A 16,606-nucleotide genomic window follows, 5' to 3' on the forward strand; every position below is an offset into this window, starting at 1 on the left:
GCCACAATGGGCATTTCATGTGAGACACTGGCAGAGGCAGAAGGAGACCCTCCAGTGTTTCGGCCTGTGAATTGGCTGAGTTGAAGAGTGCACAAGAGATAGGAATCGTTTATTAAATTTATGAAGCAGTCCATTTACCACATTCAGCAGCTCACAATAATTCTTTTGTTAGACCCAAGATGCTCTCTTCCGTCCCTTCTTTCTGGGTCAAAGGCAGAACGGGGGAGGAAATCATGCTTAAATTATTGAGTTGCGAAGGAATTGTCGGGTGGAAATGAAGTGACCAGAAGACACTAATAGAAATCTTCTGGCGCAATTTGAGATGTGTTTACTATGGGATAATCATAAATTATGCGCAAAAGCATGACATTCCGGAGAAATAGCGCAATAATGGGATGAAATGGTGTGAAAGTTTCTAAGATCTTCTTCGCGTAATTTTCTCTCAGTGAATCTCATTCGCGCCAATCTCGTTTCGAACGCCACTTGAAGGGTTAGTATTCAATTTCCCAAGAGCATTTCCACTGGCAGAAAAGCATTGAATTTGAGTGTGACTAGATATTTTTTCGCATTACAGAGTCAATTTTACACCTGCAGTTCAGTTTCCGAGAGGGCGTTCGCTGCTTGCAAGAGATTGATGACGGTGCTTAAGTAATCCCAACACGAGGTGGGAAAATATTCTGTTCAACATCCAATACAATTAATCACCTGCGAGGCTCATTCACAGACACAATCGCTTTCAATGGACTCTTATATTTGATGTATTAATTATCGGATTTGTGTCGATTTCCCGCTCAGCGAGTGTTTAAAGAAACGACACAAAGAGAGGAAGTTTTCAACTGCACAGAAAAACACTCTTTAGCCCTCAATATCAGGACATATGGCAATGATTTCTTAGGCACTCTTCTTCACCGACAAGCCTTTGGCATTAATCACTCATGGTGACTATCGTGAAACTTATGCCTTCGCACGCGATACGGTTGTTTTTCTTTTTTCTTTGGACACCGCGGTACAAAATATTTGCCACCGAAAGCATGTGCTGTCGATTACGGCACCGACTTTACTGAAACTTCACCATCATCTCACTGATAAATATTGTAGAATTTTTGTTGTAAAGCGCGCGGTAAACTCTTCTGTCGAGGCAACATCAAACATTCACATGCACGCCGATCGTAATACACACAAAAGGAGTCTATTTGATGGCGCGCGTACACAATGTTTTATTTTTCTACTTCTCCACACAACATTTCAATACACCAAACACACTCACACATGTTGTGAACTAACTCCCCATTGATGCATTCACCATTCACTGCCACACAGAGTTCATAGCTCACGATCGTGCTCGATGTCGCTCTCTTGCGCGCTCGTACAACCGTATGTCCGTTCTGTGTGGCCCAGAGTATCATATTCTGACAATGTCACACATAATGAATTGCACAGCTGTTCTCAGAACTACGCTCACTTTCTTCTGCCTCGCGAGGGGACAAGCGCCAAGCATTGCGAAACGCGCCGCTCAAGTACACTAAAGTCCCTCTATCTTATCACATCGAGTGCTTGAGGGAATCAAACTTGCGATATGGAAGACAAGATAGATGAATTCACCAACAATTGCCAACATCTCACTTAAGTTTCTTGTGTTGCATAAAACCCTTGGGAAACCCAATCATAAATTCCGCTTAAACCCCTCGAATTTTCATGTGCTCATCATATCAAACTTTCAAGTACATTTCGCATGAAATAAATTCTCCCTAATGAGGAAAGCATCAAGATAAAGTCACATGCCACAGCGCTGGTTCACGCAATTTGACAAATCGCCGAAGAATTTGGTGGAAACACTGAGAAATCAGTGGTAAATTGTCGGAAGATGTTGAAGTGCATTAAAGACATCGTGTTCAGTTGTCTCGAGCAGCATAAGATATATCAATTGCGTATCAGGACAGGCATCCCATTCATTTTCCCTCCAGTGGAATCCGCAAACATGATGAGTGCAGTTCTTGGTGCCAAAAGAGGCCCATTTGGCAACTGAGCCCCAACAATTGAACCCCACTTAAGCGTCAGGACAATACATTGGGCAATTCTCAAGTTCGAATATAGAAATCTCCCATTTCACACTTGGTAATTGCATACTCGGCAGACGGCACATGTACAAGGCGATATGCGGATATGTAATAATAGCAAGTGGATCGTGTATGTTGGCTCCCCACTCTGCCAGCGTCTTTGGACAAGTGGGAGACACCCGAAACATCTGAGCACATTATTACAATGAGAATCGGATTTGTTAAGCATTGTTTGCGAGTTAACAGAAATGCTTTGAGAATCTTAGCTCAATGGCAAATCCTCTTGATATCCTGTGTATAAATTACATTGAGGAAAAGAGAAGGAATGGGAAATACACGCGTTTGTGATGTAATATGGAAAATTAAGTTATATGATCCTGAATGAAAGGGTGAATCTAATAGAATTTCCATATGTTTTTCGTCGATTTTTCCATCTGTTCAGGAGTGCAAAGAACTCACTCGTGCCAAAGGGTGTTTTCTGTCCATTAATATAAGTCACTAAATGCAGGATTATTTACACAGCAAAAGTGGATAATTAAGGGTTCTAAATTGTACCATTAGACCATGGTTGTTTGGGGTGGAGTTGGCACATCTATCCACCTTCGTAGTGCATATTAATTAATTTATAGAAAAAAGAGGGGCGGCCGGGGAAATTGGCTGAAATGAGGGCCACCCTTTGGGGTGAATCTCTGCGGGAGAGGCACTAATGATTGACGGATGGGAATACTGGACAGACTAATTGGGGAAAATTAATCAGTTGTGACGGCAAAAGAGGAGGTTTTTGTCCTCAGGACTTTCACCTTGCCACCTTCCAATGGATAAGGATATCGTCTTCGGGGCGGACAGACAAAGAAACTTCCTTTCGGATCAATATAATCCCAATAAATTTTAATGCCACCAGTTTCCCCCTATCTAATACATGTCTAATGCTCACCATGAGTAATTCTTGGGAAACTTTCTCATTAGAACCCAAATGCCAGATGCTTCTTTTGCTCGGCAATCGAACATTGTGAGAATGAATCGGTTTTTCGGGGGAGCGGGGAAGGAGTTGATGTTCGATTGAGATGAATTTCATGGTAAATATCATTTGTTTGCCAACCATCAGAAGGCAAAGTAATATTATAATACATGATATATCTAATTTTATGTGGCTTCATGCCTCAAGCACTGTGAAAATGCTGCAGCATTTGTCAAGGATCATTACTCTGGGTGAATTTCAACACCGGAGTGCGTCTCAGACTAATTTTCTAATTAAAATTCACGCGAATTTACATTAGGACAAAGATTAGCCTGTGCGCAAAATTGAGAGCTAATCTTGTCGGCACTAATTGTATTTGAGGTGATGTCTTTCCGTGAGAGTGGCTCGAGCCATTCAAGCCTCCGCAGCATCAATTGACTCGCAAGAAGGGAAAAAGTGGCTCATTAATAAGGGGTGTTTTGGGGCCTTTTCCCCGCACTCTCGCAAGTGGATTTTCTTTGTTTCTGCTGCACAATGGCTGCGTAAATAGTCCACCCCGGGAAGGTGGGTGGTAATGAATGTGCTCGCATTTTATATTTTACACGAGAACAGTGAATATTCTGACTCTGGGTGTATGAGAAAATGCCATAAATGCTAATGCATTCTTGTAATCAGTTCTGTGAGTGGGTGAGGCTCGACAACACACCTTTATGTGCACACACATGGGAGGGCATTAAAGCGTATTACTTCGATGTTAAAAATCATACAACACATCTCACAGAGTCGCAATCAGTCAATTTCATACACTCTTCTGGCCATTTTATTGGCTGTATTTATCTTTTTTTCCCTCTGCGGAAGAAAATAATTGAACGGAAAAACGTTGGACGGACGTTTAATTAATCAAAATCAAATTAGTCGCGTAGTTTTTGAAACATTCACAGTTCGTGCAACTGTTCAGTCAACACTTCGGCTCTTCAGCTCAGCCATCAAAGTGCAGCTTTGAGAATCATGACATCTCCAAGCCTAAGCAAGTCAGAAGGTTAATCATTTATCGCCCGCTGAGAATCTTCCCTCTCCTCAGCCATTGTCATCAATTAAAGTGTAATTTATCGATGCTTTGCGCTTCTATCGCTTAATCTGACTGATTTCACATTCAATTTAGAACACTTTGCGCTCACGAAGTATTAATAAAAGTCGGTAATAATGAATGAAGTCAGTTTCTGCCCTCCTGAATGCTTCTCTGGAGGACATTTCATGGCAAATTGTTCTCGCGAGACAATTCCATAGCTATTATGGCTGATGTTGGGACCGTGATTGAGGTGAAAAACGCGCCATAATGCACAACAGGGCATCTCATTGGCATCCCAAATAGTTTTGACTTATACGAGTCACCTGACAATCAATAACTCTGGCTGAATTGTGTAGTGCTGAATGCATTGTTGTGCTGTGCCATTCCCTGGAAATCCTGTTCACATTCCCATGAAAATTTATTGGCATAGCACAGAATCGATTACGGGCGTTAATTAATATTTGAGTGGTGTAATGTGGGTGCATTAAAACAATATCACCAGGCACTGCTGGCCATCTTCTGCCACACACGCTGGTGCGTTTGTGTGCGTGGCAGGTGTCTTTGAACAGTTTATTTATGCTAATTGTCTAATGATGATATGTGCTTCCCCCACCGCTTTATGTACGTGTGACGCGATTTTACAGCTTATTTCGTGGCTTCTGACCTTGGTCACCTCAATATCCATACATTGAGTGATCAATTCGGGTGATAAATATGCGAAGAGCAACAATTAAGCTGTGCCAAAAGGTCGATGGTGTTTGTGCCTACTTTGGCGGATTGTATTGTAGAGATTTTTGCCACTTCTTTGATTGACACGAGAGAAATAAATGATTTGTGCACACTTCATGTAAAATCACTGTAACGAATTCAGTGCGCCGATGGCACCGTGAAAATATAAATAGACGCCAATCGATTTTTCATTTAGCAATAATAGATTGTAAAATAAATGAGGAAGACTACAGAGGATGGGCTTGGTTCTTATTTCGAACATAAACAATTATTCCTCTTTTCAGTACACACACAGATTCGATGCGGAGATACACGGTGAATTGAAATGGCGCGGAGTGAAAGAGACGGAGGGCAGAGCGACCGGAAGTGAAACACTAAAAATTGACTGGAAAATGAGTTGAGTTGCCTTTGGCTGGAGCCAACTATGCGGCTTTATTCCCGAAAAACCCCCTCAAAAACCCCTCAAAATGCGGAAGGGAATAAACAGTCACTTTGAATGCACGGTGAGAAAATTGATTGCAAAGATGGGGAGAACTTCTGATCCAATTTCTGATTCATACTTCATTAGAATCACTTTTATATGCCTTTTTTTAATGATCATTCTGACATTATGACGAAGAATAGAGGACAGATTGTCAATCTTTCTTTTGATGTTCCACAATTTCTAGATGCGCTGTTTTCGGTTGAATAACTCTGAATATTTCTCTCTTTATCGGTCGATTGCGTATCAGGCTTTGCAAATTCATCAATTTGCTAATTCGATGTCACTTGAATTAATCCATGACAAAAGAAACATTTTATTGCTTAATTCCAATTAGAATTGTATTTTTTCGGCAATTCTATGAGATTTCGCCTTCAGCAGCCGAAAACCTAATTGTGCACTTTAGTGAATGCGCCTTTGTTGTGGCATTTGTCACACCTTTTTCCACAGTGTAGCAAGGACTTTACCTCGATTTGCAGCGCCGCGAACGAGGTCCCGCTTCTTCACTTTGTGCTTCCGCTCCACGGCGAACTTCCCACTCGGCCGATGGGGTGGTGCATCTTTGAGACGAAACACCGTGAATCTTCGCAGTGCGGCGCTGACGAAACTCTTCACTCGCGGCGGATCCGCGTGAGAATCATCGGATTTCGATGTGAAACAATTGGGACACTCCACAATCTTCATATCTGCCAGCACGGCGACGATCGAGACTGTGCGATACTCTTGGAGACACGATCAGAGCGCGACTGGGCATCATTGTCTCCTGCCAAGACGACTCAATTGCAAAGATTGCCTGCCAAGAGCATTGTATTCCGCACAAGAACATAATTCCAATATTTTTGGTTCACGGTTCATGGCTCTAAATGCCCCCTTCTTTTCATTTCCTCCATCGCCGCGCATTCCCGCGCAGTTGTGTAGTTAGCTGGGCTTATTTTGTATATCGACGAAGAATATCATTTCACAGTTTGTTTATTCCATACTCAATAAGTCCCCTGAGCGAGTGCAAAGATAAAACAGAACGAAAACAAAGAACCGAATTGACTCTAATGAAGGGTTGTTCCATTCCGACTTAAGTCTGTGTTTATTGAATGTAATCGCTTTGCTGCGCTGAAGTCACACAGAAAATCATGTCATTGAGCAGCAGAGACACACAGAGTTCGTGTTTTGACGAATAGAGGAGAATTTTTCTCGTATTTAGTCATAAACGACGGAAAGCGGATAATAAAGAGATCACTTAACTATCGACGGGTGAAGCAAAAACTGTGAGAAGTCGATTTCTCATAGTTTATTTATGTCTTATATATTTTTGCAAACTTTAAATGAGAATATATAGCATATTTTTGAATTTTCTTAATATAGAACTTTGAAAAAAAGTATTGTAGAGTATGAAAAATTGATATCTTTCAACTTCTTTGGATAAAATGCTGTCAAAGCTTATTTAAAATCGACTTTTCAACACATTATCTATTAACTTTGCCATATTTCAGTTAAAATTCAAATTAATGTCAATAAATTCAACTAAATCATTCACAAAAGATTCATTATAGGGCAATAATAACACTTTATCGAACAATTAGCGGGTGTTTGAGTTGAAATTCGGCAAATTTCACCAGCACAATTAACACTAAATTTTCAAATGATTCTCCTAAAAAATGACAATTATGACTTTTCATAGCTTTCAATCCACCCGTCGATATAGCTTTGCTCTAAATAGGCAATTTCGTGGAACTGTTTGCATTTGCAAATTAATCCCTAATGAATAATTCAGAGTTATAATTAAGTAATCGATATGCAGTGTATGATTTCTCTTATCACTGCGTGGCGAAGCTTTGTAAGCCATAACAATTTTAATCTCTTGTTTGCTCACAATTCCAAGTCACAGCTAATTACTTTGATGCCAATGTTATCAGAGAGTTGACAAATTAACATACACGCCCCACTAAAATCTCGTCTAAATTTGTTGCTTTCATCCCAAGATCGCTCTCGGATTTCGTGCCCAGACAGAAATTGCCACAAAATAATGGTGCAAATAAAAAGGGGTGAAATAAATTTCCAGTGTGAGTGTTTTTCAGTCAGGACAACTTATCTGGAAAGCACATCTTCAACGCTGACGATACTTCCAATAAATCACACATTTTTGCTTACTTGGAAAATTGTCTTCCTCTCCGTTCGGCGACAATAACTTGCTCCGCTGCAGAATGTGCGACAAAGATCTGCAAAGCAAATGTGAATGAAATACACTTGAGGAATAATTCAAATTCTGTATGTTTAGGAATAATGAGAAATGTGCAAAGAATTAGATTTATCTGCCGCGCCCGCAAATGCTTCTCAAGAGGGTTGTTTATGTGCTCCTTCCATGGGAACATCAAGTATGAAATCTACAAGTAGCTTTGCGTATCTAATTAAAACTTTAATATCGGGAATTTCCATATCGTCAGGTGAATCGCTGGAGGCTTTACGTTTATTGCCAAGTTTTCGATTCCACAGTTCAAAGCATCTGTGGAAATTTTCATGTGAGAACATGATTTTGATATCTATTCTGGATGTTAGTGCAAAATATTTAGTGTATTAAATTTCATAATCGCATTTCTTGCATAACTATACAAATTTGCAAACTCCAATTATATCATGCATTAAAGTTTTCGCGTGAGGAAAAGTTGGGATTGCGCGCATTTGCAGTTCTCAAGTCTCAGCAACAGTTTCCACGAAACACAATTCAGGTAATTCATGTTAACTCCTCTTCATCACATGGCGCGGGACTTGACGAAAATCGAACATGTGTATTTCCAGAGTTCAATTTGAGTTTTAGCGTATTACTCTGTAATCTCACTAGGAGTATTTCAATTTCCTCCCCAATTACAATGTTCGTGGAAATCTGCAGCAATCAGAAAGTTGTAATTTCACGCACTTGCGAAACCTCAGCCTCTTGCCAGTGAATCACAATGAGTTTGTGCTAAAGCTGATTACCTCCATCATTCGACTCCTTGTTAATTAATGCCCACTGGGAGTGATTTATCTGTACAGGATTCACCGTGGGTGTTCCTCCGGCACCAGCGCGCAGATTGGAATCAATATACTTCTGATTCGCCAGAACTTTTTATGATTTCAGGCGCCCGGTGAACTTGGAGAATTTAATAAAGTCAAAGGTTGTTCAGAACCCCGTGGATTCTAGGAAGGCCAACTTCGGCACGATGTGCGATATAACTTAATTTCACTCTTATTCTCTGAATTTTTTTCAAACTTCTCCCAGTTAGACTTTTGAACATGAAGAGATTCCTCATTTTCCTTCCATTTCACCCTTTCGTTCTATGCTTTAGTAAATTTAAGCAAGTTCCAAGGGGGAGATAATATAGTCAGAAGTAGTGTACAGCTGAGGGGGAGTTTAAGGAAGTGCTCAAAAACTTACAATATTCCTTTCCTTGATGCTTCTTCTATTGACAAATTATTTTGATTCCTTGGATTTATTTTGATTGTTGAGCTGGAAACAATCACAATAATCCCTTTTAGGTTATGTAAAGAATCACGGACAGATTTAGTGAATGATTCAAATTCTAGCACATCAATTCTTATGCTGAAGTCGCAGAGATCGTAAGTCATTCGCAGAATTAAGCATTTTCATTCAATAAATATCTTTACTCAGACTGTAAATTGTATTGAAGTTGAACATAACCTCAAAAAGAGTCATGTGGACTTGAAAAATGTTCATTTAGAAAACTTTCTGCTGGATTCTGACTGTAAATCAACAATTTTGAGTTCATTGGCAAATCATATCAGATGTTTTGGGATGTAGAAAACTTCCAAATTGAGTCTTAAAAGACTTTTTTAGTGATATTTTAAGGTTATGGTCAGAAAATATGCTCAAAAAAGCCTTTCTAAGTGAATTCTTGCAGAAATATCGAATGGAAACTTAAGAGATTCATTTTATTTTGGGGATTAATGTAAGAATAGTCCAGAAACTTCGAGTTCTAGAAATGTTCGGCAAATGTGGAAGTGTTTGGAAGTGGTGTACATATTTAAGGCATATTATCTCCCCTTTGATAAGTAGTGACTTGAACGAAATATGCTTTGCAAAATATTTTTGTCAAATTGAAATTTATTCAATTTAGAACTATAAAACTTAGTTCATTTGCATATCAAAGTCACATATAACAGATTAATGTCATGTCGCGTATAAGTAAGAGTGACATCTAGTGTGAATCCTTGAGTAACGATCAGGAACTTTTGATCGTGGCGCCAGATTTTGCTCATCTCGTAGAATTTGACTGAATCTTTCACCCAATGACTTCTGACGTCCGATTAGCATTGCTGGCTTCCACGGAGCACTCCTTCTTGGTCATATCGTGCACTCGCACTTCTGTCTGGTCTCATCCCTCCGGATTGAGCCCGACTCGTTGGGAATTCTGTGCTGATGGTTTTGGTGGAGGAGAGTTTGCAACTTCATGACTTTTGTGGTTTCTTGTCATGGAGAAAGACGAGATTTATTTATTTGCTTTTCCCCCACCTCCCGGGAGCCCAGCTTAAACATGAAATTCCTCTAACACACCCAGAGAGAGAGACAGAGCAACTCACGTTTCTCACCACATGAGATGCGAAGGGTGGATAAGAAAGAGATATTCTTGAATGTTATGGAAACTTTTGTGATTATTGAATTAGATTGCGAGTGTGGTTCTGCACCTCCGCCCCTCCTTGTGCGGGATAATCTTCAAAGACAGTCTCCACCGGAGCGGGGAGCATTTGTCCTCAATATTTAATATCACTCGGCTGGGCTGGGAGACTCGGCGGCACCGCACTGTGACACATTTTCCAGTGCTGGGACATCACATGCCGTGGATTAAGTGGAAATTTCCCTCTTTCATGCTCTCTCTATCTCCCATTAGGAGACTATTAAATCTGCCACGGCGGTCGATGTGAGTATTAATGGGTATCATTGGAGGTTTAATGAGAGTAGAACTCACTCTGTAATTGGCGGAACGAAAGCACCCTCTGACTCTGCACTGACCCCAACACTCGATACTGATTGGGATTGATGAGGAATTTTACAGTCCAAATTGACCTGAAATAAACAGGGGAAAAGACGGGCAATTAGCACTACTTCACTGAGACACTTGACTGATTTTCCGCTCTGCTCAAATCTCTACAGCACTTCCGTGCACATTATCTTTCCCTTGTGAAATCTCATTGGCAAATACAGAGATGGAGTTTGGCTGTTTGCAGCTGAATATCCGCCACTTTGACCGCATAATACTTTCCAGCATGAGCGATGAGGTCTAAGGAAAAATTTTCAAGCGCCCAGGCAAATGGGAGATGAAGATTAAACCTCCTTCGGGAGGATCCCTTTTCGGGCGGCATTAATTGCGGTGGAGGAGTGTAATTTTAAATTTAATTAAATTCTCCCGTCAGTCGTAATAATACATTGTGAGTGTGTTTATTTTGACGGAATCATTATTCTGCGGTGTGTGAAATTAATTTGACCAAACACTGGCTCTCGGTTATTCATTTTGTTAATTATCCACACAGGGACTCTGTCATTTCACATGGTGTGTTTAGGCGGACCACAAATGAAGGATGAGACTTAATGAGAGCGACTCCAACTGCTGCGCAAGATATCCCAAAGCCATTTTGTTCACCTGAGCTGGATGCTTTTTATTCGCACACCATTCATTGCACGATTTCGCCATTCGCCGGAATTTCAGCATTTTCAATCAAACACGAAACGGCTGCGCTGATGGAAACTGAAAACCCATTAGGACGTGGAGCGACACGGACACTTGAATGCACAGCCGAGTGGGTGGACAAACACTGGCGGAGGAATCTGGACAGCCGATGCCCAGTGACTCGGCCAGGGGGCTTCACGCATAGCGAGCACTGGCCAGAGATTAAAGATACTGACCCAGTGTTGGGGCGAAAGTGTGGCCAGCGCTTGAGGAAGTGCTTGCGAATAGCCCCCAAATGATAAATCAAAGGCAGGGACTTGGGTTATCATCGCTGTAAAGTATATGTGGCCATCTGGCACACTGAATCAATGCCCCATCCCAGACACTGCCCGGGCACTTTGACAACAAGAAAGAGCAACTTTAACAATTTGTGAATCACTTGCGCCCGGATATTGCTAAAAACTTGTGACGTTCCACTTTCTGTAGCGGAGCTGGAAACCTTCAGGAAGACATCCTCTCAATTTATGTGTATAGTTTCGCCACCCAGAGTTGATATTGCTTTGAAGCGCTCTTGGATGGGAGAAAAGTCTGGGCGAGTTTAATGTCTCTTTTTCATTCCACCCCAAACTTGATAAATTCAATGAAGTGAGAAGCTGCTTTTTCGACCATACTTGTAATTATTCAAGGAAGGAGAATTTACATAGGAACAAAATTGGAACTTCATGGCAATAGAGTTTCCTCGTGGATTTTCAGTCGCCACAAAGCATTTTGAGCAGCTCATCTCAGCTCAGCGCAATGTTTTTATCATCCTCCCTGGCAAACACCCACTTTTTCACTCTATCAAGCTCCTCTCCTCACTCATCTGCCTCAGATTTTAAGTGGTTCGCCAACAAATTCCAGCTCTTTCTTGGAAAAAACCCCGCAATTTTCTGCAATTTTCAAAAATTATATGCATTTAATCGATATAGGTTGAATGTGAAATTTGATTCGTAACTAGATTATGTGAATCAATTGCTCTATTGAAACTGCTCCATTGCGGATTTTGAGCAATTTTATTTAACCATCAAATTACACAAATTCAGTCCAAAATGCGAACAATTCATTCAAATCTCATCAGGATTCGAATTGATGGAATTGACTGGAATAGTTACTAAATGAAATATGCAAATAACGCTATGAAAGGATAATAAATTGAACAATATTCATCAAATACATATTTGATGCACAAACACACAATTTGTTCGCCTAATGTTTCTAAAATTTATTGAAACACCCAACAAACAATTCAACATTTCTATTAGCTATTTGTGTTTGTGGTTAAATTATTCACAATTTACAATGTTTCGTGTGTTATTTGCGTTGAAATTAGGACGGAATCTTAAAAATTGTCACAGAGAAGAGAATTTTTATGATCATTTTCATTGCAGTGTCAAAGAGTGATTCCAACTCTATTAATAGTTGGCATTATGGGTGGAAAATTCTGCACAACAAACGCTCTATTCGCCAATAAACTCGAATGTACATTAGGAACTTTTTCCAATTTATAGAATATATACATATATATTTTATTTGAACTGATTCAAACGAGACATGTTTGTGCAAGCGATCAGATCTGGAATCAATTAAGTGGAGTGTTTTCAATTACATATTTACCCAAATGAGGAGGGGGTGTGTGTGTGTGGAAAAGTGGTGGACTGATTTTCCAGGCTGATCGAATGGCCGATTCAATTTAACTTGGACATTGCGGCGATACAAATACAGCCAGGGAGCAAAAATGTGGTTGATGCGCAAATAACTTTATCGCCAACTCCGCTTTGGGCTACATCGACTACTGTCCACGGGAGTAAACCTCAAAAAGCCCGCGGCGGAAGTGAGGAAATGGTGACAAACAGCATTCTAACTGCGCCGCCTGTGGATTTATTTCATTTCCAGATTAATTGTTTAATTAAACAATTTTCACAAATTGCACTGCAGCATCGCAAAACCTACATATATTTCGCTTGACTTTCTGCTTTTTTCTCCACTCGATGGCAACTCTTTGCCTCAAATATGCTGGCGGTTCAGTGACCGTTTGTGTCTATTTGTTTGTGTGTCTTCCCAGGTAAACAGTTGTGACGCTGTAATATTCTGGATTTCTTTTACCTTTTGCTATTTTACGACATCGCTTCTTCACCTTCGCCGTGTTGCGTTTTTCTCTTTCCTCTCAATTTACACCTTTCGAACCACCTCCACACAAATAGACAAAATAGACACAATTTAACAAATGTTACGAACGCATTGAGTTTCTCGCGCGGTCAAATCGTCAAATCTGCCCATCTTTGTGTGTCATTTCGGGTAATTTCTTCGATTTAAAAAGGAGTGACATGCGAATTTCTCGCCAAACTTTCGCTCATATTTGTCGCACTCGCGGAAATAAAGAATAACTGGTGAAGTCACATTACCAACCGCCCTCGAGACTTTATTATCTCGGAGTGCTGAGCATCCTTTGACGAAGGATATCCACGGAAAAATGGAGTGCTTTGTGGCGGATCATTCTCACTCTGTCAACATGTAATTAATATTTGCATGGACGGAGTTTTTTTCCCCACGAAGGCCAGCCTTTGAGCATATCTTTGCGAGTTTGGCTTTCAAAAGAGCCACAGAGAATGTTCTGTATTCCCTATGAAATCCGCATAGCTTCCAGTCGCGTGATTTCACAGTAATATTTTCCCCAGCGCGCCATTGAGAAAATGAGGAATTCCGACTGGAATGACTATTGAGCCATGATTAACAATGGAGACGACGCATGAAAGGCATGAAAATCGTATCTCCTCTGCAATTGATCAAGTTTCAATTAAAATGTTTTGTGAGGGAGTTCGGGAGGTTGTGAGGTGTGTTTTTGCCTCATTGCACACCTCGTTTACATAAGAATCAGCTCAATGAGGGCGAGGCGGGAACGGAGTGCCAACTGTTTGGATTCACTGATGTGTGTGATGCTCTCGTTGAGTTCATAATTTATTTTTAACACTACTTTTGGGATGTGAAGATGATGGCCATTGCCAGGAAATTTTATTTATTTCATCTCACAGGCATGTGAATGGGCTTTATTTGTCTCTATTACCTTCAATGCACACCACTCTTCACCCCTTCTGTGTGTGTTCTGTTGGCTTTCACTGCGATTCGAAGCTGTGTCGGCTATTGAGACTGAGCAGAAGTCACTTGAGAACGCCACCAAATATTGGAAACTCTCACAGATTCTTCTCAATCCCAATTAACTAGCTTATCGAGCAGGGCTTTGCAGTCTGAACTAAAATGTCTAGGGGAATTTGAATGTGATTGTTTACAAACCTCAAAATCCCTCTTCTCGCAAGAAGCTTCAAAGGTTTTGTCTGCGCCTCTGAGATTCCTCGAACAAGTCTCTGTGATTCAATTAACCCAGTGTCTTGGGAGGCGAGGAAAAGCACTGCTCGGGATTAAATTGAGCGATTCTTGGGGAATTTACGAGAAGTTTTGTCAACAGAAAACCACCGAATATTCAGTCCGGAGATGACACAAGTCGAGCACATCACAACCGAGAAACCATCCGAAATTTCCCTATCGGAACGATGAGGCTGATGTTGCTGCAGCAACTGATTTGAATCAACTTAACGAGCAATTGTGAGGCGACTTTGAAGAGTGAGTGTTTGAAGATTTTCGAAGAGGAATCTGTGCGGTGTCTTCGCCATTGTCTGGCGGGAGGAATGTGTGTTGGTGCGCTCGCAGCCACTCATGGAAGATGCTATGAGCTTCCGAGATGATTTTGCCGCATGATAAGAATTCCGGGCACGAGATTCGATCATAATTCAATTGGATTTGTGTGTTCAATCACTAATTGAATTCCGAAGGAGTCCCACATACGCATGGGGATGACAAATGGCTGAGAGCGATCATTAGATTGTCACAGCTGGGAGCTCACAATTGAATCTCCATACCGATTTGCTTGCGGAGGAACAACTCCTGGAAGCGGAAATTCCAATAAATATGTCAATTCTCCCGCTTCTCTCGCAAGCTTTCCGATGTTCAACAAGATATGCTTATTTGCCTGCATTCAGGCACTTCCGAAAGCTCACTTTTTTGCCCAACTTGATGGGCAAACTTTACGCCATTCTTTACATCTCCTCTGCTCAATTGGTAATCTATCTATAGACACACTATTTGCCACAAACATCACTTTATTGATCCTCGCTAATGTGTCTACTTTACATTCACGAGACAATCTTCAATGTTTCGGCACGATGCACATGTGCAAGCAATATAATTAGTGAAATTAATTAATAATGCATTGCATGTCGATTAGAATTGCAAATGAGGGTCTTATAACAACTAATTTACAGAGGGTTGCTATCAAAGTGGCAAATGCATTCACTCATACGATTCTCAAGCATTTTGAGCGTCTCTTTTAATTTGCCGGGAAATTTATCATCGCCTCAGACTTCCCCTTAATGCCTTAATGGCACCGAGATTTGGGTGGATCTTCACTTGCAGCGTCTCGTGCTCTTTGGCGTATTTATTGCCAGATTCTCGCAACTTTGTCTCAAGTGGTCTCTGCGCTTCTAATGAAATTGCATAATAACATGCATTCAATGTGAATTAATTGTGCATTAAATAGCATTTCGTGTCGGAATCATTGAAAGTCGCCCAAGTGACTTCGTGAGTGTGATTCACACGAGGAAAAAGAGCGTCAAGTTGGGGCTTTTGCAACGCGCTCAATTTCTAAGCTCGAATTTATTGTCACAAACTCTCAATGCATTTGCAAAGGACGGCATAAATTTCCACATAATTGATGCGCGCACAAAGCAATTGTCTGCATTAATTTGCATTCAAATCAATTTGCATTTGCGCACATGTTGAATTGATGGATTTGAGGAGCAAAGACTGCATGTTCTTGATTTCGGAAAAAATGTATTTGGCTGATGTTTGCGGAGCTGGCAAAAACCTCCAATTAGACACTGTTGCTGGTGGAATGCGAATGTGCTGTTCTGTGCAAGTGCCGTCCGCAAAACATCCCCGTCAAAATGGTCAATGACACCACAGAAGCAGCCCTCAACATTGCGTGGGTGGCTTTTGTAAATCACACGCTGCCACTGCTCCGGACAGTGTCTGCACGTGAAACGAGAGAAGCCGGCCACAGAATTTAGCAATGCGATTTTCACCCCCAAAAGTGTTTCTGGCAACAACAAAGCGATGAAGGCTCAAATGACAAACTGTGACACACACGGGGGAATTCCACATCAAACAGTTCCACCCAGTTTCCGAAGCTGTTTTAAAATGCGAGATAATTTTATTAACTGCGCCAGGGACTTTTGTACTTGCTGATGCTAATTAAAATACAAGTTAAACATTTTACTGAAAAATTCCCTGTGAACGCATGATTGGCGGGAAAATCGAATGAGGTTTTAATTGATGTGAAATTCATTCGCTTGACAAATTGTACAGAAACCGCGATGGGATGTTGTACGTAAAATGAAAATTTATGAACTTTTTGCATTATCGTATGAAAAATTAAACAATCCAAAGGCTTCCATGGAAATTGAAACACAATCCTTTAATTGAAAAATTTCAACAATTTTCATTTCCAGCCTAAAAGAGAATTCGCTGGTGGTAATCGAATATTATGGTGATAAACATAATAATCTGTAG

At 40.7% G+C, this 16,606-nt stretch overlaps 1 protein-coding gene across 1 annotated transcript in view; it reads right to left on the reverse strand.

The window, feature by feature from the left end:
- Nucleotides 1–1,075, reverse strand: part of LOC132259068 (uncharacterized) — a 42,673-nt gene extending 41,598 nt beyond the window's left edge. Inside the window, exon 1 of the mRNA XM_059756613.1 lies at nucleotides 706–1,075. Within this exon, the coding sequence (XP_059612596.1) occupies nucleotides 706–718 (13 nt within the window). The 5' untranslated portion in view covers nucleotides 719–1,075. The remainder of the gene's footprint in view (nucleotides 1–705) is intronic.
- Nucleotides 1,076–16,606: the final 15,531 nt, after the last annotated feature.

This window comes from Phlebotomus argentipes, unplaced genomic scaffold, assembly GCF_947086385.1.
Source record: "Phlebotomus argentipes unplaced genomic scaffold, Phlebotomus argentipes genome assembly scaffold_18, whole genome shotgun sequence".
NCBI classification, from domain to species: Eukaryota; Metazoa; Arthropoda; class Insecta; order Diptera; family Psychodidae; genus Phlebotomus; species Phlebotomus argentipes.